At 39.4% G+C, this 27,938-nt stretch overlaps 2 protein-coding genes across 4 annotated transcripts; both read left to right on the forward strand.

Moving 5' to 3' along the window:
• LOC117727632 (hydroperoxide isomerase ALOXE3-like) lies at nucleotides 1-7,960 on the forward strand. Of its 2 annotated transcripts, none has more exons than XM_034528030.1 (15): nucleotides 1-108; nucleotides 406-568; nucleotides 2,000-2,204; nucleotides 2,347-2,428; nucleotides 2,553-2,675; nucleotides 2,819-2,922; nucleotides 3,684-3,856; nucleotides 3,994-4,137; nucleotides 4,247-4,450; nucleotides 5,941-6,027; nucleotides 6,129-6,295; nucleotides 6,408-6,529; nucleotides 6,611-6,711; nucleotides 7,060-7,230; nucleotides 7,353-7,960. In XM_034528030.1, the coding sequence occupies exons 2-15, from the start codon at nucleotides 422-424 to the stop codon at nucleotides 7,530-7,532; spliced, it is 2,010 nt and encodes a 669-aa protein (XP_034383921.1). In that variant the 5' UTR covers nucleotides 1-108; nucleotides 406-421; the 3' UTR covers nucleotides 7,533-7,960. The 2 variants fall into 2 exon arrangements, with proteins under 2 accessions (XP_034383921.1, XP_034383920.1); XM_034528029.1 differs by having other exon boundaries at nucleotides 9-112.
• A 9,701-nt stretch (nucleotides 7,961-17,661) lies between these two features.
• Nucleotides 17,662-27,047, forward strand: LOC117727281 (hydroperoxide isomerase ALOXE3-like). Of its 2 annotated transcripts, none has more exons than XM_034527497.1 (15): nucleotides 17,662-17,879; nucleotides 18,173-18,335; nucleotides 19,766-19,970; nucleotides 20,113-20,194; nucleotides 20,319-20,441; nucleotides 20,585-20,688; nucleotides 21,450-21,622; nucleotides 21,760-21,903; nucleotides 22,013-22,216; nucleotides 23,656-23,742; nucleotides 23,844-24,010; nucleotides 24,123-24,244; nucleotides 24,326-24,426; nucleotides 24,775-24,945; nucleotides 25,068-27,047. In XM_034527497.1, exons 2-15 carry the CDS (start codon nucleotides 18,189-18,191, stop codon nucleotides 25,245-25,247), a joined length of 2,010 nt encoding a protein of 669 aa, XP_034383388.1. In that variant the 5' UTR covers nucleotides 17,662-17,879; nucleotides 18,173-18,188; the 3' UTR covers nucleotides 25,248-27,047. The 2 variants fall into 2 exon arrangements, with proteins under 2 accessions (XP_034383388.1, XP_034383389.1); XM_034527498.1 differs by having other exon boundaries at nucleotides 17,662-17,875.
• Nucleotides 27,048-27,938: the final 891 nt, after the last annotated feature.

Consider the following 27,938-nt stretch of genomic DNA (forward strand, 5'->3'; position numbering starts at 1 on the left):
TTTATAGTTGAGAGTTACTTATGGGAGGGCGGTCGTAAACAAAAAATTGAAGTCAGGGTGGAGGCGCTTAAAGGAACACAGAGCAGAGGACAGCTTCAACCTGAAGGTGTAGGTAATCATTTTCCTTATCTTTCCTCATGGTATGACAGTTGATGATCCAAATACTACACTTGTAGTAATGTAAACAAGATAATCCTAAAGAATGTTAAATGTTAACAGGGTTGTTTTATGCCTGTTAACATTTAACATTCTTTAGGAGTTTAGAGTTTAGTTTAAAAACTACCAAAAGCTAAATAATAAATAATTTACAAATGTTAAACATTTAGTGTAAACAGGAGCAAAATATATACATACAATGTCTTTTTGCAGAAGATTGGAGTATTCACTCTGCAATTTTCTCGACAGTTTCCACAGACTGACCATGGCTGAGTACAAGCTAGAGGTCACAACGGGTGACATGAAATATTCAGGAACAAATGACCACATATACGTCACATTATTTGGCACTGAAGGGCAGAGTGAGAGAACCGAGTTGGACAACTTTGGAACTGACTTTTCGACTGGGACAGTAAGTTGAATCCTGTTGAACATCCTTAAATTAGGTCTGGGACAATGTAATGGCTTTTGTTTGTATATTTGTCTTCTGCCTATTTGAAGAAACATCAAACTTTTATATAAATAATACACTTCATGTTTATTTCCCGGTTGACACAAAGGGAAAACTGTCATGGATCTGAGGACAGGGGGCGAGGGTGGAAACCGGGCAGGACAAGATAGGGCAGGCAGACTGGGGAACCAGGAGGATGATCCAAACTATAGGGACAGGAAGAATAGCAAGGGAATAAACACTTGGATGAACAGGAAGACAAGCAGGGAAGAGTGACACGTTAGGTTATTAGGTCTCAATGTAATACTAATACATAAGCAAATGAGAGCATCAGCAATAAAAGTGACTATTTCTGTATAGTTATTCTTAATGCTTTCCATTGGTGCCACAGTCGGATACATTTATTTTTTAAAAAAAAGTGAAAGTATGTCTAGTCTTGGCGGAGATATGTTCTCTTTAGACGCTTGCCTAAAGCAACATACATACTGAACTGAGTCAGCAAGGAGTGTTTCTAGAGTTTGAGGACATTCAGGGCTAAGCCTGGACATCTGCAGGGAGTCCAAGGGATCATTCCCGCGAATTTAGTTTTGATTAAACAAGCTCTATTTTGATGCCTATTTATATACAGTTTATATTACATTTATATACAGTTTATATTACATAGAACGAAAGTTCTATGCAATATAAACTGTTTATGACATGTTTATAGTGCTTTTATCAGTGTATTGTTAGTCATTATGAAATCTGAAAAGCTCAGATTGAACCATCCCGGTGAACATGCATGCAATGACGACATCTTTTTCTGGCACACGCACGCCTCCTCCCGGCTTCACTAAGCTTTAGCCTACCTTTGCTTCCCTCCTTCCTTCCACCTGGACTTGTACACTCTGCCATTCCTACGGAGAACTTCATTGACTTTGACATTCTGGGATGTTACAAAGACTACCGTGCATTCACACACAATATATTTTTGGTTGTTCTTCACAGGCTTACGTTTCAAATCATACACTGAAAACACAATCTAATGGCATTTAATCTTAATGGTGCTAAGGTCACATGATACATTTAAATTAACTTGTCAGAGTCTAACTTATTGCTTTTTAAAAGCTGGAATTTTTAATATTTCTACTAGGATGTATTCTATGAAGGGCTTTCACCAGCCAGTTGGCATGCTCATCTATCACGAGATGATGATATATATTTCTATATGTTTTAATATTAAAATAAATATTTAAGAAGACTGTCCGGTCTGTGCGGACATTTGTACTCAGATACTTACATATATTATACTATATAGTATGGGTTAAACTGTTATTCACAATACTCTAACATTCATGTTGAACTGTAATATTGTATTTGTATGTTTAAATTTACATGAACCTTTGTTTCAAGACAGGAACTTACACCCTGAGCACCAATCTGTCTCTGGAGAAACTTCTGCTCATCAAGGTGGAGAAAGATCCTTTTTGCTATCTCCCAGAAGATGAGTGGTACCTCTCCAAGATAGTGGTGACGACTCCTGAAGGAGAAGCCATTCTTTTCCCCTGTTACAGATGGATCTCTAGAGGAGAACTGGTGGAGCTCAGAGGAGGAAGAGGTCTGTTTCAAGGTCCCCAAATAATTGATGAAAGATCATAAATATTGAGATTTATAGATACAACTTATTTTCACATGTTTGTTTTGTTGATAGTTTGTCAATTTTAAAGTTGTATTGATGTAATGTTCTCTTCATGTCTCAGCCTTGAAGGGTTTTGAGGAGGACCATCCCGTTATGATTGAACACCGCGAAAAAGAGCTGATACTTAAAAAGAGCTTTTACCAGTAAGTTTGTATGTGTGCAGTACAGTATGTACCAGCATATGCTGTTATGGTCTCAGAAGTTCATCTGGAGAAATTCATACGTGCCTTTTGGTAACTTCTTTTATTTTGTGGGGCTGTTTTTTAGATGGAAGATTTTGGCTGAAGGACTACCCCACATCAACCATTTCAATAATGTGTTGGAGCTCCCAGCTGAAATCCGCTTCTCTCATTCCAAATCATCTGAAATAGATTATGAGAAAATGAAAACGTATGTGTACATACATATTGTATAGTCAACTGGTTACATGTTCTATGTTTTGAGGCAAAAAGACAATTTGACACATAAATATCAGTATTCTGTTTAATCATGTATTATAAATACTTTTTTTGTTTTACTCTGTCTTACTTCAGTGGTATTGAGCTGGAACTCAAGGGACTGCTTGGATCTGCTGAAAAATGGGAAAGCATTGAAGACATGAACAAAATCTTCTGGTGGAAAAAGACAACAATGACAGGTAGGTTGTTTTTCCACATCATTAATAATATCATTCAATGTCAATGAATATGAGCATTTGGCCAATTCTATCATTAGTTCAACAAAACAGTTCATTCTGCAATGATAATACAATATGTATGAAAGCCTTTTAAGAAAAGTTGATATACTGCATCTTAAATTATTTAAATGGACTCGGCACTAATATCTCTAATCTATCTAGGATTTACACAAATGTAAAATTATCCCAAAATTAAAACCCAAGGAACACTTTTAAAGGTGCACTCAGCAGAGTTAAGATATCCACATGGTGTCACGGATTGGCTGGGAGCCACAGGAAATAGGACTCAAAATGCAGATAAAGAGGCGTTATTCAGAACTCAGGAAATAGGGATCTTTACTGGGCAACATTAAGAGCCGAACTGACACAGAACAAGGGGTTGACACAGACTAAATACACAGGGAAACGAGACACAGGTGGAAACAAAACGAGACACAGGTGGAAACAATGAGGGCGGGGTCTGCAATCACACATGAAGACGACACACAAGGAGGGAGGATTCTGAAACGAGAGACTGGGTAAGTGACAGACAACACAACAGAAAACAGACAGTGAACTACTCAGAAGGTCTGGGTGTAACACATGGTGCGTCTATACAACTGAATACAACCCATAATTACTTAACCATTTAAATTAGTTTACAATGTTGTATTAGATGTTGTTCCTGTTGGGCAAAACATATACATATATTATATTATATATCATATTTGCAATTCTTCCAGAGTATGTTAGCGAGCACTGGAAGGAAGATGACTTTTATGGATTCCAGTTCCTGAACGGACTCAATCCCAAAGTGATCAAGCGCTGCTCAGAGCTTCCCCCAAACTTTCCAGTCACAGAGGAGATGGTGAAGCCGTTCCTGGAAGAGGGAAGCTCTCTGCAGGAGGAAGTGAAGGTATGAAAGAAGAAGAGTGGCTTTAGTTTGGAGATAATCTCGGTTTTGGGAGACGGTTTTGTGTGTTTATCATCCCAATATAATTTTGCCTTGATTTATCTGTGCAATTCTGTCCTCTGTCTTTCATTCCCATACAGAAAGGCAATATATTCCTCTCTGACCATAAGAAGATGGATGGAATACCCCCGAGAGCCTATAATGGAAAACCTCTGCACGTGACTGCTGGTCTCTGTTTGCTCTACTTGAACCCAGAAAACAAACTGATGCCCATTGCAATACAGGTCTAGTCACATGATCATATTACGTTCCACACTACATTACTATGTTTTCAAAAGTCCAGTTGACATTCTTTAACCTACAACAAATAAAAATGTTTTCATCAAATTCCAGTTGCATCAACAACCTTCTGAGCAGAACCCCATCTTTCTGCCCAGTGACTCAGAGACTGACTGGCTGCTCGCCAAGATGTTTATTAAAAATGTTGTTTCCATGGATCATCAAGCAGTCCAACACCTCATGAAAACTCACTTTCTGGCAGAGGTCTATACTGTTGCTGCTCTCCGCAAATTCTCTGTGATTCATCCCCTCTATAAGGTATGATTGCTGGTGCACTTTTTTAAATATATTTCAATGATCTGAACTGATTTTTTTGTATGTCGTTACTAGAGAGTCAATAGAGCAGAGACAGGAAATGACAGAAAAAGTGATGAGGAATGCATGCAATCAAGATTATCTTAACTTACGTATATGTCATGTTGGTCTCAAAATAGTCACATAAAATTGCAATTAAAAAAATATCTATTTCCATTGAGTAATTCACCGATAATATATAAATAAATAAGTATTACCATAAAGAGAAACATTCAGTTTATTTTGTGTAGCCCAAAATCACAAATTACAAATTTGCCTCAGAGGACTTTACAATCTGTACACATACGACATCCCTGTCCCAGGACCTCCCATCGGATCAGGAAAAACTCCCAAATAATAGAAAAACCCTTTCACAGGGAAAAAAGGAAGAAACCTCCAGTAGAGCAACAGAGGAGGATCCCTCTCCCCGGATGGACAGAAGCAATAGATGTCATGTGTACATATGAACAGCGTTACAGAGTTACAACACATTTAATGAATATGACAGAAATGTATGAATAATTACTAGGCATGGACCACGATCCATGAAACAGAAGGAGAAAGAGAGGCAGGAGGCCGCCCACCAGGCATGAGGCATTGCGAAAGAGGCGGGGCCAATGAGGTCTGCCTTTGAGGCAGGAGGCACAGAGAAGGAGGCAGGACCATTGGGAAGGAGGCCAGGCCCAGGCCAGATGCAGGAAGCAGGGGCAAGGACCCAGGACCAGCTTCAGACACAGCCAGGTCCAATAGACCTTATGAGATGTGAAGTCACAAAGACTCCGGGGAGGAAGTAGCTAGGTACAGCTCGAAAGTAAAAGGGTAAACAGGAAATATGGCAACGAAATATTGAATAGGAAACTTGTCGATTCCCTCTCTGTCTCGCCCCGTGTTTCCTGTTGGATTGTGCTCTTATATTTGTTATTGTAGTATGCTAATTTTTCACTTTTGATGTTCACTTTGTTTTCTACTTTATATAAGATGTTGCCCTTCTGACAGTCGTTCAGTCTATAAAAGAAATGTGCATATCACTCTCAAGATTGTTTTGCAGGGAACCTTGCCCTCCACCATTTGAGGATCTTTTATATACTTCTCTATAAAAGACAGCTCATTGAAAGTCTCCTTTCCATAGTAAACCAATTGTGTATGTGTTTATTCTAGTAAGCAATGGTCTTAATAGTGCAGACCAAATATATATTGTAATATCTTTACAAAGAATGTGGTTGTATTTTCCATCAATGGTGAATCACCTCTAAGCGTTACCTTTTTACTCAGTATTACATTTTCTAGCTTTTGAAGTGACAGTTAACTTGTTATAGATCAATAACTTTGCATCCATCAGGGTTTACTCTTGTTTCCTGGATTCCTTTGGTGATCAACACAAACAAGATGTGCTGCCTGTTGTTTGCTCAAATGAGCAAACATGACTTTTAAAATTATTCTCTTTGTCTGTACAGCTGCTGATTCCACACTTCAAGTCTACTCTGTACATAAACACTGGAGGCCGCAAAAATCTTTTTGGACCTGATGGGGCTTTCAGTATTGTATGGCTCTGTAAAATACATATTTCTGAATACAATACATAATTCTTTTACTTGAAGAAATGTGTTTGATTTTCAATATCTGTGCATTAATTACTTATTAGAGTTCACTTGGATATGACGGACTGACAGAGCTCATGAGAAGGGCTCTCTCTGAAACGACCTACAGCTCCCTCTGTCTGCCAGAGGACATCACTGCACGAGGACTGGAATCCATCCCCAACTTCTACTACAGAGATGATGGCCTGAAGCTGTGGGACATCATCAACAGGTTATCTTAAATAATTATTCCAACTGTCCACACCGGTTAATTCTACAAGCAACATATTAGAGTCTTATTCACAGATACAAAATGTAAATTAAATCTATTTTGTGTTCACTAGCTTCGTGAAGGCAGTAGTGGAGTACTACTATCCCTCAGACAGTGAAGTGCGTAAAGACAATGAGCTGCAGGAATGGATCAGTGAGATATTCACACATGGCTTCTTGGGAAACAAAGCCTCAGGTATTTAACAGTGAGCCTTTAATATTGCAATGAAGATTGTGATTGCCAATAATGAACTGATAGTAATTATGCTACCAACAGGGTCTCCAGAGAGCTTTCATACTGTCGAGGAGGTGATCAAATTCATCACCATGGTGATCTTCACAGTGACGGCTCAACATGCTGCAGTAAACAATGGGCAGGTAATTAGTTGGGACATTGGAATGTTTATTGATGTTTGATCAAGTATGAGTTAGTTTTAACACTAAAACAGATGTATGAACATTTGGCAGGTCTGCAATCTGCTTTTAATTTATTACACTTTTTCTTTAGTTGAGCATTACATTTGGGAAGAGGTTTCACAGAATACTCGAATATCATAGAAACTCTGCAATTGTTATAGACTAATCAAGACTAGAATAGAATAAAAAGCAGCAGTCATATATACCCTACAATGGTGCAAAGTTTAAATTCCCAGTGTAGATTGACATTAAATCAAGTTTATTTTATTAATTTAGTTGTGACATGTTGAGATTTCTTTCTTAATTTAGTTTGACTACTACTCCTGGATGCCAAATGGCTCACTTCTGCTGCGCAAACCTCCTCCAACCACTAAGGGGCAGTCAAGCATGGAGACAATTTTGGAGACTCTCCCAAATGTTGGTGAGACAGTCAACTTTGGAGCACTCGGTTGGATACTTTCAGAGACATACTCTGACATGGTAGGTTTTGTGATGATAAATACTCATTATAACACGTTCGCATTTTAAGTGTTTAAAATAATTTATACCAAACACATTACTGTGTCAATCTGATTCACTGTTTTGTTTTGTCCTTTTGGCAGGTTCCCATGGGTTCATACCCCGATGAACGATTCCAGGAGCCTGCTCCAAAGCAGATGATTAAAGAATTTCAAGCAGAGTTGTCCAACCTCAGTGAAGCAATTGCAACAAGGAACTTGCAGCTTGAAATACCTTACAGCTACCTGGACCCTGCTCATATCGAGAACAGTATTGCTATTTAACTCAAGCTGTTTTATCTCTCTGCATGAAGCAACTATATCAATACCTTTTAACACCTGTTTTGCATGCTGGGTTGTGGGTTACATTCTGACTATACTCTAGGCTGTATCATGTTAAGTCGGCCTATGATGGGGTACCTGTATCTTTGTGTGAATCGTGTTTTACATAGACATGTAGAAATAAGTTAAATGAGCAGTTTTGATAGGACATATTTGAGCTTGGACTGATATGCATCAAAGAGGTCAAAGTCCAAAATAACAGATACTTGACTATCAAGGCTAGCTAATTTCCTGATGTTTATCTTTTTTTAAAGTACCCTGTTCACTCGTTAAATGAGTTGAAGTTAAAATCAAAAGGGAACTTCTATTGTGAGTCAGAAGAATGTTAAGCCATTGCAATTTGCGTTTCATATGCGTTTTCATGCTGTTTTAGGGTATTTTAATCATACTTGTTTTGTCTGCAATAATTATATATTTCAGCTTTATTTAGCACTACTAATGCCTGACAATATTGAGCTAACAACCTTAAAAATGTAGAAGGGTTATTCAAGCTGTCAGACCTAAGTCTGATTTAGCTTTGAAAAATAGGACATTAGATATCTAAAAAGTATCCAACCCAAGTTTTGGATTGCAGTTGCCCTAGCAAGATTTAGCTCTGAAAGACAATATGTGAACCATGTCTTCAATCTTCAATCTTCTAAAAAAAAATTATATTATCTTTGTGTTTGACATCATGGTGGTGCAGGGGTCTTGTGTTGGGGCACACTTCACCAGAACCTGTATTTAAGGCATAATCTTTGGCATTGTTTGCAGTTAAAATTAAAACGGCATGGGATTCAATTGTGTCATTCAGTGTGTCACATACTTATTAGAGATGTAAAAGTCAACATGATTTGAGCATGAGTAAAAATGTATGCAATTAGTGACAAAAACACAACTTTAATAGGATTACTTCATTGGTAATTCTACTCACAAGCAAGCCATTTGTTTTTTTTTAAGCAAAAGCTAAAACATCCTTCATGCCTGTCAGAACATCACCAGCTACACCTGGCCTTTCAGGAAGTTAAACCTGCCTCAGGACAGTAACCGACTACAACGGAAAGTCAGGAATGCAAAAAATGCAATGGTGAAACACACCTTTATTATTATGTCAATGCACAGAGAGGGAGGTAGAAGTCAGGGTGGAGGGGCTTAAAGGAGCCAACAAGCCTGAACTTAGAGTAGATACAATCTGAAGATGTTTGTCAGAACTTCACTTATCTTTCCTCATCATCTAACAGTTGATAATCCAAATACGACACTTGTAGTAATGCAAACAAGAGAATCCTAGACAATGTTAAGTGTTAACAAGGTGTTTTGATGCCAGTTGAGAAAAAATTTCAAAACCCCTCTCAGACAATATTGCTGAGTTATGGTGACAGCATTATAGTACCTTATTCAACTGTATCAAAAGTGACTTATATAAAGGTGGCCAATATTGAGAGTAATGTGCCAACGACGATTATGTCACATGAGGTGTACCAAGCTATAAATAAGCTGACTGATGGCAAAGCAAGTGGTTTAGACCATATTACTGCTGAACACCTTAAATATGCTCGTCCGAGGATAGCTCCTCTTCTTGCCATTTGTTTTACTGGCTTTGTGACGCATGGCTTGTTACCAGACTCAATGCTGTCGGTTCTGTTAGTGCCTGTCATTAAAAACAGAGCTAGGTAGTAGGTAGCCTAGATAATTACAGGCCCATTGCACTGACTTGTGTATATGCCTTAAAGGAAATTGTCAACAAATATAGAAATCAAAACTCATCCGTTCTCATGTGTTTTATTGATGACTCCAAAGATTTTGACCGTGTTAATCATGGAGAGGTGTTTGTAAAATTGAGTCAAAGAGGTGTCCCCAAACACATTGTGAGAATTCTGGCTTACTGGTATGCCCACCAGACGATGCAAGTTAAATAGGGCCAAAGTGTCTCAGCCCCATTTGGGGTCTGCTAAGGGGGGATCTTGTCCCCAGTTCTTTTGAATCTATATATTGATGATCTGTCCAAGAAGTTGAACGCCTGTAATACTGGGTGCATGATTGGTAAAACTTTAGTTAATCATATTATGTATGCAGATGATCTTGTGATTCTTAGCCCATGTAGGGCTGGTCTTCAGCAGCTCCTTACTGTATGTACTGTATATGGTGTGGAACATGACATCAAATACAATGCCAGTAAGAGTGCTATCCTGATCTGTAGAACCAAAGAGGACAAAAGTGTAAAATTCCCTGACTTCAAATTGTCTGATAATTACCTCAGTGTCTGTGATAAGGTAAAAATATCTTGGACATTTATTATATAGATGACCGATGATGAAGATATCTATAGGCAATGTCGTATGAAGTATGCACAAGCAAACATTCTCTCACACAGGTTTATATGTGGACAGATGGAGTGAAGATGTCTCTGTTTTAGAGCATAGTGTACACTTCTCTACACTGCACACTTGTGGTCTAATTACAAAAAGCAAGCTTACAGAAACTTCAAGTAGCTTATAATGATGCCATGAGAATATTATTGAAGAGACCGAGATGGAGTAGTGCCAGTGAAATGTTTGTGGCTGCAGGAGTTAATACTTTCCAAGCTGTTTTCTATTGGTAGGTGTAAGAGCCATTTTGTTTACTTGTGTTTTGTTGGACCTCCCACCACTAGGGGTTGTAGGGCGACGACTGTCAATTGAGACAGGCCAATATAATCAAGAGGAAAACTAAGGCCAGGTGTTGCTAGACTGGCAGGCGCACACAGTCTTTTGACCGGGCGGAAGTAGACAGTGTTCGACAAACCTACGGTTTGATTTCTTTCACTCTTTTCTTCTGTACATTTTGGTTTCTGTTGAAAAGACCTACAACATTACAAATAAATAACATTTCAAACTAAAAACTGGACATGGCATCTACTTATTGCACGCGTCAAGACTAAACCTGTAGCAACCATAGTGACCACTTGTTGACAGGCAACGGGGTCACTACAGTAGGTCTATGTATTTTACTTGTGATTTTGTATGTATTTTATTCTATTTAATTTGTTGTACTATCTGGACCTTGAGTCTGAAATAAAAGTTTGATTGATTGATAGTCTGTTGTAGCAGACATTAGTTCATGTGGTAGAGAATTTCAGACTAAGACCACAATGCATGCTTAACCTCTAAAGCTACATGTATATCTGCTGAAATCAAGAAACACAACATTAATAGTTACATCACCTCTTATAGGAAGGCAGTAGTAACATAAAGGTTTACCGTATTTTCCGCACTTAAAAGCGCACTTAAAAGCGCACTTAAAAGCGCACTTAAAAGCGCACTTAAAGGTGCACTTAAAGGTGCACTTAAAGGTGCACTTAAAAGCGCACTTAAAGCGCACTTAAAAGCGCACTTAAAAGCGCACTTAAAAGCGCACTTAAAAGCCTTTAATTTTCTCAAAAAACGACAGTGCGCCTTATAATCCGGAGCGCCTTATATATGAATTAATTCTGGTTGTGCTTACTGACCTCGAAGCGATTTTGTGTGGTACACGGCGCTCTGTCAAAATGTTTTAGTACGACTTTGGTAAACTACAAAGCCGCACCGCTTGCAGCATTATGGTGCGTTCACACCAAACGGCTTTATAACTCGCGTCAGTTTATTCGCCAGTCAAGTTGTGTTCATTTGTGTCTTTCGCAACCAGTTGCGAAAAGGAGGCGTGGCTTATCTCCGTGGCTTGGCTCGGTAAAAACAGTTATAAATTCCACCATCCACCACGGTCGAAATAACCACTAGTTCTGCTTTATACTTGTTGTGTACATCCCATAAACGTCGGAACATCTAACGCCCTCGTGTTTGGGTTCATAACATCACCCGTAGGCTCACACAGCTCGGAGAGTTTCACCGACTCCGCCTCGATAACTTCCGCTTCCAGCGCTACCAGAGCAGCAGCAGCCCAACGGGCGGAGCATCTCAATGCTGATTGGCTGCTTCCAGAGCAGCAGCAGTCCAACGGGCGGAGCATCTCAACACTGATTGGCTGGCGAGTTGCGAAACTTTTGCAACTTGCGTTGGAAGTTGAAATATTTCAACTCTGGCGAAATTTCGCAACGCGCGAAACGCGTCTATTCAACCAAAAATTTCAACAAACGTGTCTATGCGTTGACTTTATATGGGATCCAGACTCGTGAAAGATTCGCAACGCGTTTGGTGTGAACGCCCCTTTACGGCTACCGTAGTCAGGAGCGTCGCGGAGTAATACATACTGTGCTTCGACATAATATTACAGTGTGTGTGTAAGGACCCCAAAATGGCACCTGTCAAGAGACACGCTTACGACGCGGACTTCAAACTCAAGGCTATCAGTCACGCAGTAGAACATGGGAATAGAGCAGCTGCGACAGAATTCAACATTAATGAATCAATGGTAAGGAAGTGAAGGAAGGAAGAAGATGACCTGCGCCAAGTAAAGAAGACCACACAGAGTTACGCTAACGTTTGATTTAGCGGTATCAGACTGTTTTTTACGTGTTACAACTGAACAAGGTTGGGAGTTATTCTGAATACGCTCATTAACGTTTGAACAATGTTGAGAGTTATTGTGAACATGTTTAATAAAGTTTGACTGACTGTTTTGTTTCGCTTAATGCGCCTTATAGGCGGGTGCGCTTTATATATGAAAAAAGATCGAAAATAGACCATTCATTGACAGTGCGCCTTATAATCCAGTGCGCCCTATAGTGCGGAAAATACGGTAAGTCAGGGTGGAGGTGCTTGAAGGGGCCAAACAGCAGGAAAGGAGGATGGTACTAAAGGCAGAGCTGACGTCTACAAACAGGAGGTTGAGACGCCTTCAACACACATTCAAACCCGGCTTGGGTTTTGAAACAAAAATCTAAAGTCATCAAACAAGAACTTGTACTCTATTCAAACCAGTTCGCTTATTTTTTATTTTTAGTCAGCACATAAAGTTCCAGAACAGCTTCAATCTGAAGGTGTAGGTAGGAACTTCCCTCATGGTATGACAGTTGATGATCCAAATACGACACTTGTAGAAATGTAAATGTCTTTTGATTACTGTTGACAAAAAAGTGTAGTTGAGAAATAATATCAAAAAGCCAAGGAAGAGGCCTGCAGTGGTGGGGCAGGAGATTATTGTACAACCAGGCCAGGAACACACTGATCAAGAAGATCAGAGGAGCAAAGAGCAGCTACTCTGAAAGGTTGAAAAACAAGTCTTTGTCCAACAGTCCTGTTTGGGGGTGTAGACGCCTGCAGGATATCACCAGCAACATCTGGCTGCTCAGGAATCTCAACCTGCCTCAGAAGCTGCTGATGCAATTCTAAAACACAATAGTCCAGTCTGTTCTGGTTTGGATGAGCCAATAAACAGGGTGGAGGCACTTAAAGGAGCCAAAAAGCAGGAACACAGAACAGCTTCAATCTCAAGGTGTAGGTAGGAACTTTCCTTATCTTTCCTCATGGTATGAGAGTTGATGATCCAAGTACTACACATGTAGTAATGTAAACAGGATAACCTAGACAACGAGTTACGCATGTAACTACGGTTCTATGAATCCTGGATGACCGCCAGAGGCGGTGCTTAGCACTGGATATCTTCCGTCTCGCGCACACGCAGGTCGAGTTTTAATAACAACTAAGTCACTTGTGACCTCAGATGACCCCCAGCCGGGTATAAGTTCCGGTGTCATCCCGAGATCAAGCCTATGGAATCTTCTCGCGAAATCACGAAAATAACTCTGGCGGTCATCCAGGATTCATAGAACCGTAGTTACATACATAACTCTCGTTCTATTTCATCCTTCCTGACCGCCAGAGGCGGTGCTTAGCACTGGATGACTTGTATCAACAGAGTCACAGGAAACCCAAGGAGCCTACCTCGTATGGATCAAGTAGAGGAATCTGGACAAAGAAACACCCTCAGTGAGTGATGGGTAGCAACGTTCACCCTGTAGTATCTGGTGAACATGCTCGGTGATGCCCATGAGGCTGCAGCACATATATCCTCCACCGGCACACCTCTCAGGGTTGCCCATGATGGGAAACATTCCTAGGTAGAATGGCCCCTCACTCCGGATGGCAGAGCACAGCCATTCGCTTTGTATCCACAGGCAATGGCCTCCACTATCCAGTGGGACAGGCGCTGTTTTGAAAGGGCACAGCTCTTCCTAGTCCCACCATGACAGATGAAAAGCTGCTCTGACTGTCGTATGCCTGTGATGGCTTCGACATAGGCTCTGAGGGCCCGGACCGGGCACAGGAGCCTTGACCTCTCCTCTTCCAATGGGGGGTCAAATTGTGCAAGCCGGATAGGCTGTTGCCAGCACCTTATGGAGAAATGCTGCATTAAGCCATAGTGTAACACCCAAACCATCCAAGTTCCACCTGAGACAGGACTAACTCACCGACAGGGCGTGCAGTTCGCCTACTCGCTTTGCCGAAGTGGTGGCAAGGAGAAAAACGGTCTTTGCCGACAGCCATCTCAGCTCTGCCTCCACCAGGGGTTCGAAAGGAGGCAAGCATAGGATGTCCAGTACCACAGACAGGTCCCATGGAGGAGCCTTTGGGGTGCTCGGGGGACGCAGTCCCTGAGCCCCTTTTTAAGAAGAGGGACACCAACCTGTGGCTCCCTACCGTGTCATTGTCAATTTTAACATGCTGCCATGAGATAGCAGCTACATACACCCTCAGGGTAGAGGGAGACCGGTCCTTATCTAGGAGGGACTGCAGAAACTCAAGTATAACGGGCACGGGGCACTGCACCGGGTCCTCGTTGTGACCCACGCACCAGTCTGAAAACAGCCTCCATCTACATTCGTACTGTGGACGGGTTGATGGCGCTCTGGCATTCAGAATAGTCTTCCTGACTAGTTCCGCCATGGCGTCCTGCGGCAGAGTCTGTGAAACTTTTAAAATAATGTAATTTCAGTAAAGAGGTCATTATTATGGGTGATTTTTAACATAAACTGGGAGGAAAAATCATCTAGAAAGAATCTTAAACGGCTAACTGATGACTTTGACCTTGTACAGATTGTCTGTGGGCCCACAAGACTAACCAATTCTTCCAGGACCCAAATTGATTTAATATTTAGTAATAGGCCTGATAGAGTTCTAAAAACTCTCAACATGGTAACTGGTCTTTCTGACAACAATCTAACTCTGGTAGCCAGGAAACTAACCAGCAAGTGGTTTAGGCCTTCGGTCAGGGATGATGAATCTTTTAGAATCCCCAAAAGAAATCAAGATATTTTTCATCACACTCTTCAACTAATTGATTGCGATGATCTACTTTCGGGAATAGACATTGAGGAAGACAGTAAAACATTCTCAGATAAATTAGAGAACACTATCAGGGATTTTAGTCGCAAATTTAGGAACAAAAATATCAAACACTCTGTTCCTTGGATAAATGATGATATCTTCAAAATAATGAAAGAACGGGATTGTGTCATAAAAACTGTAATTTAAAATAAATCGAGGCATGACAGACAACATTTTGCTATGCTGAGGAACAAAGTGGTAAAGAAGTTAAGAAAAGCTAAGGCAGATTTTTTCCTGACTATAATAGGCAACATAAGGCAAGAGGTAAAACTAAAATGATCTGGGATCAGTTACACAAGCTAACAGGACATCCCAACAAAGTAAGGAAGCTGCAGGAACTTAACATTAATGAGAAACTGTCAAATAATCCAGTTGAAGTAGCAAAAGCTTTCAATCACTATTTAATTGATTCTGTAGCGACCATTGCTAAATGTTTCTCCCTTGAGATTAGACCTGTCTGTACACTAAATTCATTGGTTCTAGTCATGATGCTTTCTCCGTACAGGCAGCAGTACACTGGAACTCCATTCCAGGATCAATCAGAGATCTACAATCATTCAATTCTTTTAAAGCTGAGACAAAGAAATGGTTAATTAGTACCCAGCTCTGGCAGCACTAGACTGTTACTGCTCCTACCCGTCTTTAATCTGTCAGTCAATCAGTTTGTCTGTCAGTTGTTGACTGTCTGTTTTTAGGTCTGTATGTCTTGACTTTGCTAGTCGACCATTCACTCCACCTGCATGTATGTCTTTTGTTGTTGTTTACCTGTCTGTGGTTATACATTTCATTTACTCTGTATGCTTTTATGTGTTGGGTCTCTGACATGGATGTTTTTATTCTGTCCATTTTAACATAGTTCTCCCTTATTTTATTTTGCTTGTTTGTACATTGTATATGTAATCTTATGTTTTTAGGTTTTGTTGAGAATGAAATACTTAGAAACGTAGAATAGAAACCAGACACATATGAAGACCAGATCCGTGAGCCTAGAGGATGGGACCATCCTGTGCTCCAATGAGGCTCTCAGAAAGTCTAAACCAAGAGCCGCCTCCACCTTATAGTCGACAAATCAAAAATGCCCTTAAGGACGATATAGGCTAAGTGCGCACTCTTGCTAAGTTGCCCTTTTTCTTTGCTATTTTAGCTAGATTTTGGGCCATGCATGCATGTTTAACTGCTGGACATAATACTCCTGTTACGATTGAATAAATGTTCATTGATTGATTTTAATTTGCTCGTCTCAAGTCCTGATTTCACTACCACGACAGTTTGTTTCATAACATCTGCATCTTGGGACTACAGATGAAAAATAGCCTCTTGGCTAACTCTGGCACATTTACAGAAATGTTTATATTAATGTACACTGTCCCTTATCAAATAAACAAATTAAAAAATTTAAAAAGCATGTATGATCATCTCTAATTCAGTTGTTGATAATACAGATAGCAGTTTGCTAATGTTTCTAAGGTGGAAGAAACAAGATCTGGACAGCTGCTTAACATGGGGGTCAAACGACAAGCATTGGGCACATATTACCCCGAGATCACGCAGGTTGCAGTAGCAAAGAGCAGCTACTTTGAAAGTTTGAAAAACACGTTTGTTGAGAGTAACGTCATCTCTTATTGGAGGGAGGTCAGGGCCGGGGTGGGTAATCGGGAAAATCGGGAGAGTTCCCGATGGGCCGCTTCACTTCTGGGCCGGTCGAGAAATGTATTTGTTGACATTTGTCACGTTAGTTCATCTTCTCTTAAAGTGGGCTACACACGTTCCGCATTCTTACACCGCAGCCTCTGGGTTGTACCATGTGAGGAAATTCTCCCCTCCCAAATAGAGTTGGTTCGGTCCGTAGCCCGTCTTTTCCAAAAGCTTTTCTCAGATAGGCTACGGATAGCTGGGCCGGCCCGACCGCAGCGATACGCGTCAGGGAGGATGGACGGGAGGAAGAGGGCAGGAGGGGCTGAAAAAGCCAGGTTGAAAAAAAGAAAGGCATTGGAGGAGGATGCTGCCAAATGTGCCACGTTTACTGATTTATTTTCAAGAGGACAAACACAAGTGGCAACTGGTAAAGAGAGACAAAGGCCTATTGATTAACAACGTAACTATTCGGCTAACGTTATAGCCTTGATTAATAGCGTTGTCAACCTATTCCCAAGCAAAATATTAAGTTGATTTTAACTATTGTCTAAACAATAAAACATTCATTCTCATGCATCATATAGTTAATTATTACATTTGTCATTAACAAACAGAATAATAAAACAGTGAACCTCTCTTATGTTTCATAATACATTCCTCCAGAATATTCCTCATAATATCCCAAATTAATTATCATAACTTTCTTTATGTATTAATTTAAAACATAAACTTTCTTATCTACATGTGCAAGTATATATAAAATCCACTACAATTCAACAAAGTATGCAGTAATATGACTCAACATTTTTCTTTGTAGCTTCGGAGTTGAACTGAGTTGAACTGTAAACATTAGTTCAATATGCCTCTTTGTTGAAGAGTGGGATATGTTTCAAATGTTTTATTTATTTATTTCTGCTTTTGTTAATTTATCAACCTATCCTTGTGGAATAGTGGAATATTTTTTGTTAACTTCTCATCTTAAGTGGATTATTATTGTTGTATTTAACCTTTACATTATTTGTTGGACCATGGTATTCATTTTTTAAAAACTACAGGATAGTAAGAGCTGAACTTGCTGAACTCATTTATCCAATTTCCACTACCATGGAAAAAGTGGGCTGGTCTTGAGCCTGACATTCCCAGCCTGAAAAGTGGCCCTGAGAGAGGTAGTAACAAAATGGTAGAAGGCAGGGACTTACAAGAGCTGACAAGCAGGAACACAGAGTACAGAACAGATTCAACCTAATGGTGTCGGTAGGAACATTTATAGTTGAGAGTTACTTATGGGAGGGCGGTCGTAAACAAAAAATTGAAGTCAGGGTGGAGGCGCTTAAAGGAACACAGAGCAGAGGACAGCTTCAACCTGAAGGTGTAGGTAATCATTTTCCTTATCTTTCCTCATGGTATGACAGTTGATGATCCAAATACTACACTTGTAGTAATGTAAACAAGATAATCCTAAAGAATGTTAAATGTTAACAGGGTTGTTTTATGCCTGTTAACATTTAACATTCTTTAGGAGTTTAGAGTTTAGTTTAAAAACTACCAAAAGCTAAATAATAAATAATTTACAAATGTTAAACATTTAGTGTAAACAGGAGCAAAATATATACATACAATGTCTTTTTGCAGAAGATTGGAGTATTCACTCTGCAATTTTCTCGACAGTTTCCACAGACTGACCATGGCTGAGTACAAGCTAGAGGTCACAACGGGTGACATGAAATATTCAGGAACAAATGACCACATATACGTCACATTATTTGGCACTGAAGGGCAGAGTGAGAGAACCGAGTTGGACAACTTTGGAACTGACTTTTCGACTGGGACAGTAAGTTGAATCCTGTTGAACATCCTTAAATTAGGTCTGGGACAATGTAATGGCTTTTGTTTGTATATTTGTCTTCTGCCTATTTGAAGAAACATCAAACTTTTATATAAATAATACACTTCATGTTTATTTCCCGGTTGACACAAAGGGAAAACTGTCATGGATCTGAGGACAGGGGGCGAGGGTGGAAACCGGGCAGGACAAGATAGGGCAGGCAGACTGGGGAACCAGGAGGATGATCCAAACTATAGGGACAGGAAGAATAGCAAGGGAATAAACACTTGGATGAACAGGAAGACAAGCAGGGAAGAGTGACACGTTAGGTTATTAGGTCTCAATGTAATACTAATACATAAGCAAATGAGAGCATCAGCAATAAAAGTGACTATTTCTGTATAGTTATTCTTAATGCTTTCCATTGGTGCCACAGTCGGATACATTTATTTTTTAAAAAAAGTGAAAGTATGTCTAGTCTTGGCGGAGATATGTTCTCTTTAGACGCTTGCCTAAAGCAACATACATACTGAACTGAGTCAGCAAGGAGTGTTTCTAGAGTTTGAGGACATTCAGGGCTAAGCCTGGACATCTGCAGGGAGTCCAAGGGATCATTCCCGCGAATTTAGTTTTGATTAAACAAGCTCTATTTTGATGCCTATTTATATACAGTTTATATTACATTTATATACAGTTTATATTGCATAGAACTTTCGTTCTATGTAATATAAACTGTTTATGACATGTTTATAGTGCTTTTATCAGTGTATTGTTAGTCATTATGAAATCTGAAAAGCTCAGATTGAACCATCCCGGTGAACATGCATGCAATGACGACATCTTTTTCTGGCACACGCACGCCTCCTCCCGGCTTCACTAAGCTTTAGCCTACCTTTGCTTCCCTCCTTCCTTCCACCTGGACTTGTACACTCTGCCATTCCTACGGAGAACTTCATTGACTTTGACATTCTGGGATGTTACAAAGACTACCGTGCATTCACACACAATATATTTTTGGTTGTTCTTCACAGGCTTACGTTTCAAATCATACACTGAAAACACAATCTAATGGCATTTAATCTTAATGGTGCTAAGGTCACATGATACATTTAAATTAACTTGTCAGAGTCTAACTTATTGCTTTTTAAAAGCTGGAATTTTTAATATTTCTACTAGGATGTATTCTATGAAGGGCTTTCACCAGCCAGTTGGCATGCTCATCTATCACGAGATGATGATATATATTTCTATATGTTTTAATATTAAAATAAATATTTAAGAAGACTGTCCGGTCTGTGCGGACATTTGTACTCAGATACTTACATATATTATACTATATAGTATGGGTTAAACTGTTATTCACAATACTCTAACATTCATGTTGAACTGTAATATTGTATTTGTATGTTTAAATTTACATGAACCTTTGTTTCAAGACAGGAACTTACACCCTGAGCACCAATCTGTCTCTGGAGAAACTTCTGCTCATCAAGGTGGAGAAAGATCCTTTTTGCTATCTCCCAGAAGATGAGTGGTACCTCTCCAAGATAGTGGTGACGACTCCTGAAGGAGAAGCCATTCTTTTCCCCTGTTACAGATGGATCTCTAGAGGAGAACTGGTGGAGCTCAGAGGAGGAAGAGGTCTGTTTCAAGGTCCCCAAATAATTGATGAAAGATCATAAATATTGAGATTTATAGATACAACTTATTTTCACATGTTTGTTTTGTTGACAGTTTGTCAATTTTAAAGTTGTATTGATGTAATGTTCTCTTCATGTCTCAGCCTTGAAGGGTTTTGAGGAGGACCATCCCGTTATGATTGAACACCGCGAAAAAGAGCTGATACTTAAAAAGAGCTTTTACCAGTAAGTTTGTATGTGAGCAGTACAGTATGTACCAGCATATGCTGTTATGGTCTCAGAAGTTCATCTGGAGAAATTCATACGTGCCTTTTGGTAACTTCTTTTATTTTGTGGGGCTGTTTTTTAGATGGAAGATTTTGGCTGAAGGACTACCCCACATCAACCATTTCAATAATGTGTTGGAGCTCCCAGCTGAAATCCGCTTCTCTCATTCCAAATCATCTGAAATAGATTATGAGAAAATGAAAACGTATGTGTACATACATATTGTATAGTCAACTGGTTACATGTTCTATGTTTTGAGGCAAAAAGACAATTTGACACATAAATATCAGTATTCTGTTTAATCATGTATTATAAATACTTTTTTTGTTTTACTCTGTCTTACTTCAGTGGTATTGAGCTGGAACTCAAGGGACTGCTTGGATCTGCTGAAAAATGGGAAAGCATTGAAGACATGAACAAAATCTTCTGGTGGAAAAAGACAACAATGACAGGTAGGTTGTTTTTCCACATCATTAATAATATCATTCAATGTCAATGAATATGAGCATTTGGCCAATTCTATCATTAGTTCAACAAAACAGTTCATTCTGCAATGATAATACAATATGTATGAAAGCCTTTTAAGAAAAGTTGATATACTGCATCTTAAATTATTTAAATGGACTCGGCACTAATATCTCTAATCTATCTAGGATTTACACAAATGTAAAATTATCCCAAAATTAAAACCCAAGGAACACTTTTAAAGGTGCACTCAGCAGAGTTAAGATATCCACATGGTGTCACGGATTGGCTGGGAGCCACAGGAAATAGGACTCAAAATGCAGATAAAGAGGCGTTATTCAGAACTCAGGAAATAGGGATCTTTACTGGGCAACATTAAGAGCCGAACTGACACAGAACAAGGGGTTGACACAGACTAAATACACAGGGAAACGAGACACAGGTGGAAACAAAACGAGACACAGGTGGAAACAATGAGGGCGGGGTCTGCAATCACACATGAAGACGACACACAAGGAGGGAGGATTCTGAAACGAGAGACTGGGTAAGTGACAGACAACACAACAGAAAACAGACAGTGAACTACTCAGAAGGTCTGGGTGTAACACATGGTGCGTCTATACAACTGAATACAACCCATAATTACTTAACCATTTAAATTAGTTTACAATGTTGTATTAGATGTTGTTCCTGTTGGGCAAAACATATACATATATTATATTATATATCATATTTGCAATTCTTCCAGAGTATGTTAGCGAGCACTGGAAGGAAGATGACTTTTATGGATTCCAGTTCCTGAACGGACTCAATCCCAAAGTGATCAAGCGCTGCTCAGAGCTTCCCCCAAACTTTCCAGTCACAGAGGAGATGGTGAAGCCGTTCCTGGAAGAGGGAAGCTCTCTGCAGGAGGAAGTGAAGGTATGAAAGAAGAAGAGTGGCTTTAGTTTGGAGATAATCTCGGCTTTGGGAGACGGTTTTGTGTGTTTATCATCCCAATATAATTTTGCCTTGATTTATCTGTGCAATTCTGTCCTCTGTCTTTCATTCCCATACAGAAAGGCAATATATTCCTCTCTGACCATAAGAAGATGGAAGGAATACCCCCGAGAGCCTATAATGGAAAACCTCTGCACGTGACTGCTGGTCTCTGTTTGCTCTACTTGAACCCAGAAAACAAACTGATGCCCATTGCAATACAGGTCTAGTCACATGATCATATTACGTTCCACACTACATTACTATGTTTTCAAAAGTCCAGTTGACATTCTTTAACCTACAACAAATAAAAATGTTTTCATCAAATTCCAGTTGCATCAACAACCTTCTGAGCAGAACCCCATCTTTCTGCCCAGTGACTCAGAGACTGACTGGCTGCTCGCCAAGATGTTTATTAAAAATGTTGTTTCCATGGATCATCAAGCAGTCCAACACCTCATGAAAACTCACTTTCTGGCAGAGGTCTATACTGTTGCTGCTCTCCGCAAATTCTCTGTGATTCATCCCCTCTATAAGGTATGATTGCTGGTGCACTTTTTTAAATATATTTCAATGATCTGAACTGATTTTTTTGTATGTCGTTACTAGAGAGTCAATAGAGCAGAGACAGGAAATGACAGAAAAAGTGATGAGGAATGCATGCAATCAAGATTATCTTAACTTACGTATATGTCATGTTGGTCTCAAAATAGTCACATAAAATTGCAATTAAAAAAATATCTATTTCCATTGAGTAATTCACCGATAATATATAAATAAATAAGTATTACCATAAAGAGAAACATTCAGTTTATTTTGTGTAGCCCAAAATCACAAATTACAAATTTGCCTCAGAGGACTTTACAATCTGTACACATACGACATCCCTGTCCCAGGACCTCCCATCGGATCAGGAAAAACTCCCAAATAATAGAAAAACCCTTTCACAGGGAAAAAAGGAAGAAACCTCCAGTAGAGCAACAGAGGAGGATCCCTCTCCCCGGATGGACAGAAGCAATAGATGTCATGTGTACATATGAACAGCGTTACAGAGTTACAACACATTTAATGAATATGACAGAAATGTATGAATAATTACTAGGCATGGACCACGATCCATGAAACAGAAGGAGAAAGAGAGGCAGGAGGCCGGCCCACCAGGAGGCACAGAGAAGGAGGCAGGACCATTGGGAAGGAGGCCAGGCCCAGGCCAGATGCAGGAAGCAGGGGCAAGGACCCAGGACCAGCTTCAGACACAGCCAGGTCCAATAGACCTTATGAGATGTGAAGTCACAAAGACTCCGGGGAGGAAGTAGCTAGGTACAGCTCGAAAGTAAAAGGGTAAACAGGAAATATGGCAACGAAATATTGAATAGGAAACTTGTCGATTCCCTCTCTGTCTCGCCCCGTGTTTCCTGTTGGATTGTGCTCTTATATTTGTTATTGTAGTATGCTAATTTTTCACTTTTGATGTTCACTTTGTTTTCTACTTTATATAAGATGTTGCCCTTCTGACAGTCGTTCAGTCTATAAAAGAAATGTGCATATCACTCTCAAGATTGTTTTGCAGGGAACCTTGCCCTCCACCATTTGAGGATCTTTTATATACTTCTCTATAAAAGACAGCTCATTGAAAGTCTCCTTTCCATAGTAAACCAATTGTGTATGTGTTTATTCTAGTAAGCAATGGTCTTAATAGTGCAGACCAAATATATATTGTAATATCTTTACAAAGAATGTGGTTGTATTTTCCATCAATGGTGAATCACCTCTAAGCGTTACCTTTTTACTCAGTATTACATTTTCTAGCTTTTGAAGTGACAGTTAACTTGTTATAGATCAATAACTTTGCATCCATCAGGGTTTACTCTTGTTTCCTGGATTCCTTTGGTGATCAACACAAACAAGATGTGCTGCCTGTTGTTTGCTCAAATGAGCAAACATGACTTTTAAAATTATTCTCTTTGTCTGTACAGCTGCTGATTCCACACTTCAAGTCTACTCTGTACATAAACACTGGAGGCCGCAAAAATCTTTTTGGACCTGATGGGGCTTTCAGTATTGTATGGCTCTGTAAAATACATATTTCTGAATACAATACATAATTCTTTTACTTGAAGAAATGTGTTTGATTTTCAATATCTGTGCATTAATTACTTATTAGAGTTCACTTGGATATGACGGACTGACAGAGCTCATGAGAAGGGCTCTCTCTGAAACGACCTACAGCTCCCTCTGTCTGCCAGAGGACATCACTGCACGAGGACTGGAATCCATCCCCAACTTCTACTACAGAGATGATGGCCTGAAGCTGTGGGACATCATCAACAGGTTATCTTAAATAATTATTCCAACTGTCCACACCGGTTAATTCTACAAGCAACATATTAGAGTCTTATTCACAGATACAAAATGTAAATTAAATCTATTTTGTGTTCACTAGCTTCGTGAAGGCAGTAGTGGAGTACTACTATCCCTCAGACAGTGAAGTGCGTAAAGACAATGAGCTGCAGGAATGGATCAGTGAGATATTCACACATGGCTTCTTGGGAAACAAAGCCTCAGGTATTTAACAGTGAGCCTTTAATATTGCAATGAAGATTGTGATTGCCAATAATGAACTGATAGTAATTATGCTACCAACAGGGTCTCCAGAGAGCTTTCATACTGTCGAGGAGGTGATCAAATTCATCACCATGGTGATCTTCACAGTGACGGCTCAACATGCTGCAGTAAACAATGGGCAGGTAATTAGTTGGGACATTGGAATGTTTATTGATGTTTGATCAAGTATGAGTTAGTTTTAACACTAAAACAGATGTATGAACATTTGGCAGGTCTGCAATCTGCTTTTAATTTATTACACTTTTTCTTTAGTTGAGCATTACATTTGGGAAGAGGTTTCACAGAATACTCGAATATCATAGAAACTCTGCAATTGTTATAGACTAATCAAGACTAGAATAGAATAAAAAGCAGCAGTCATATATACCCTACAATGGTGCAAAGTTTAAATTCCCAGTGTAGATTGACATTAAATCAAGTTTATTTTATTAATTTAGTTGTGACATGTTGAGATTTCTTTCTTAATTTAGTTTGACTACTACTCCTGGATGCCAAATGGCTCACTTCTGCTGCGCAAACCTCCTCCAACCACTAAGGGGCAGTCAAGCATGGAGACAATTTTGGAGACTCTCCCAAATGTTGGTGAGACAGTCAACTTTGGAGCACTCGGTTGGATACTTTCAGAGACATACTCTGACATGGTAGGTTTTGTGATGATAAATACTCATTATAACACGTTCGCATTTTAAGTGTTTAAAATAATTTATACCAAACACATTACTGTGTCAATCTGATTCACTGTTTTGTTTTGTCCTTTTGGCAGGTTCCCATGGGTTCATACCCCGATGAACGATTCCAGGAGCCTGCTCCAAAGCAGATGATTAAAGAATTTCAAGCAGAGTTGTCCAACCTCAGTGAAGCAATTGCAACAAGGAACTTGCAGCTTGAAATACCTTACAGCTACCTGGACCCTGCTCATATCGAGAACAGTATTGCTATTTAACTCAAGCTGTTTTATCTCTCTGCATGAAGCAACTATATCAATACCTTTTAACACCTGTTTTGCATGCTGGGTTGTGGGTTACATTCTGACTATACTCTAGGCTGTATCATGTTAAGTCGGCCTATGATGGGGTACCTGTATCTTTGTGTGAATCGTGTTTTACATAGACATGTAGAAATAAGTTAAATGAGCAGTTTTGATAGGACATATTTGAGCTTGGACTGATATGCATCAAAGAGGTCAAAGTCCAAAATAACAGATACTTGACTATCAAGGCTAGCTAATTTCCTGATGTTTATCTTTTTTTAAAGTACCCTGTTCACTCGTTAAATGAGTTGAAGTTAAAATCAAAAGGGAACTTCTATTGTGAGTCAGAAGAATGTTAAGCCATTGCAATTTGCGTTTCATATGCGTTTTCATGCTGTTTTAGGGTATTTAACATACTTGTTTTGTCTGCAATAATTATATATTTCAGCTTTATTTAGCACTACTAATGCCTGACAATATTGAGCTAACAACCTTAAAAATGTAGAAGGGTTATTCAAGCTGTCAGACCTAAGTCTGATTTAGCTTTGAAAAATAGGACATTAGATATCTAAAAAGTATCCAACCCAAGTTTTGGATTGCAGTTGCCCTAGCAAGATTTAGCTCTGAAAGACAATATGTGAACCATGTCTTCAATCTTCAATCTTCTAAAAAAAAATTATATTATCTTTGTGTTTGACATCATGGTGGTGCAGGGGTCTTGTGTTGGGGCACACTTCACCAGAACCTGTATTTAAGGCATAATCTTTGGCATTGTTTGCAGTTAAAATTAAAACGGCATGGGATTCAATTGTGTCATTCAGTGTGTCACATACTTATTAGAGATGTAAAAGTCAACATGATTTGAGCATGAGTAAAAATGTATGCAATTAGTGACAAAAACACAACTTTAATAGGATTACTTCATTGGTAATTCTACTCACAAGCAAGCCATTTGTTTTTTTTTAAGCAAAAGCTAAAACATCCTTCATGCCTGTCAGAACATCACCAGCTACACCTGGCCTTTCAGGAAGTTAAACCTGCCTCAGGACAGTAACCGACTACAACGGAAAGTCAGGAATGCAAAAAATGCAATGGTGAAACACACCTTTATTATTATGTCAATGCACAGAGAGGGAGGTAGAAGTCAGGGTGGAGGGGCTTAAAGGAGCCAACAAGCCTGAACTTAGAGTAGATACAATCTGAAGATGTTTGTCAGAACTTCACTTATCTTTCCTCATCATCTAACAGTTGATAATCCAAATACGACACTTGTAGTAATGCAAACAAGAGAATCCTAGACAATGTTAAGTGTTAACAAGGTGTTTTGATGCCAGTTGAGAAAAAATTTCAAAACCCCTCTCAGACAATATTGCTGAGTTATGGTGACAGCATTATAGTACCTTATTCAACTGTATCAAAAGTGACTTATATAAAGGTGGCCAATATTGAGAGTAATGTGCCAACGACGATTATGTCACATGAGGTGTACCAAGCTATAAATAAGCTGACTGATGGCAAAGCAAGTGGTTTAGACCATATTACTGCTGAACACCTTAAATATGCTCGTCCGAGGATAGCTCCTCTTCTTGCCATTTGTTTTACTGGCTTTGTGACGCATGGCTTGTTACCAGACTCAATGCTGTCGGTTCTGTTAGTGCCTGTCATTAAAAACAGAGCTAGGTAGTAGGTAGCCTAGATAATTACAGGCCCATTGCACTGACTTGTGTATATGCCTTAAAGGAAATTGTCAACAAATATAGAAATCAAAACTCATCCGTTCTCATGTGTTTTATTGATGACTCCAAAGATTTTGACCGTGTTAATCATGGAGAGGTGTTTGTAAAATTGAGTCAAAGAGGTGTCCCCAAACACATTGTGAGAATTCTGGCTTACTGGTATGCCCACCAGACGATGCAAGTTAAATAGGGCCAAAGTGTCTCAGCCCCATTTGGGGTCTGCTAAGGGGGGATCTTGTCCCCAGTTCTTTTGAATCTATATATTGATGATCTGTCCAAGAAGTTGAACGCCTGTAATACTGGGTGCATGATTGGTAAAACTTTAGTTAATCATATTATGTATGCAGATGATCTTGTGATTCTTAGCCCATGTAGGGCTGGTCTTCAGCAGCTCCTTACTGTATGTACTGTATATGGTGTGGAACATGACATCAAATACAATGCCAGTAAGAGTGCTATCCTGATCTGTAGAACCAAAGAGGACAAAAGTGTAAAATTCCCTGACTTCAAATTGTCTGATAATTACCTCAGTGTCTGTGATAAGGTAAAAATATCTTGGACATTTATTATATAGATGACCGATGATGAAGATATCTATAGGCAATGTCGTATGAAGTATGCACAAGCAAACATTCTCTCACACAGGTTTATATGTGGACAGATGGAGTGAAGATGTCTCTGTTTTAGAGCATAGTGTACACTTCTCTACACTGCACACTTGTGGTCTAATTACAAAAAGCAAGCTTACAGAAACTTCAAGTAGCTTATAATGATGCCATGAGAATATTATTGAAGAGACCGAGATGGAGTAGTGCCAGTGAAATGTTTGTGGCTGCAGGAGTTAATACTTTCCAAGCTGTTTTCTATTGGTAGGTGTAAGAGCCATTTTGTTTACTTGTGTTTTGTTGGACCTCCCACCACTAGGGGT

Source organism: Cyclopterus lumpus, chromosome 24, assembly GCF_009769545.1.
Source record: "Cyclopterus lumpus isolate fCycLum1 chromosome 24, fCycLum1.pri, whole genome shotgun sequence".
In the NCBI taxonomy this organism is placed as follows: domain Eukaryota; kingdom Metazoa; phylum Chordata; class Actinopteri; order Perciformes; family Cyclopteridae; genus Cyclopterus; species Cyclopterus lumpus.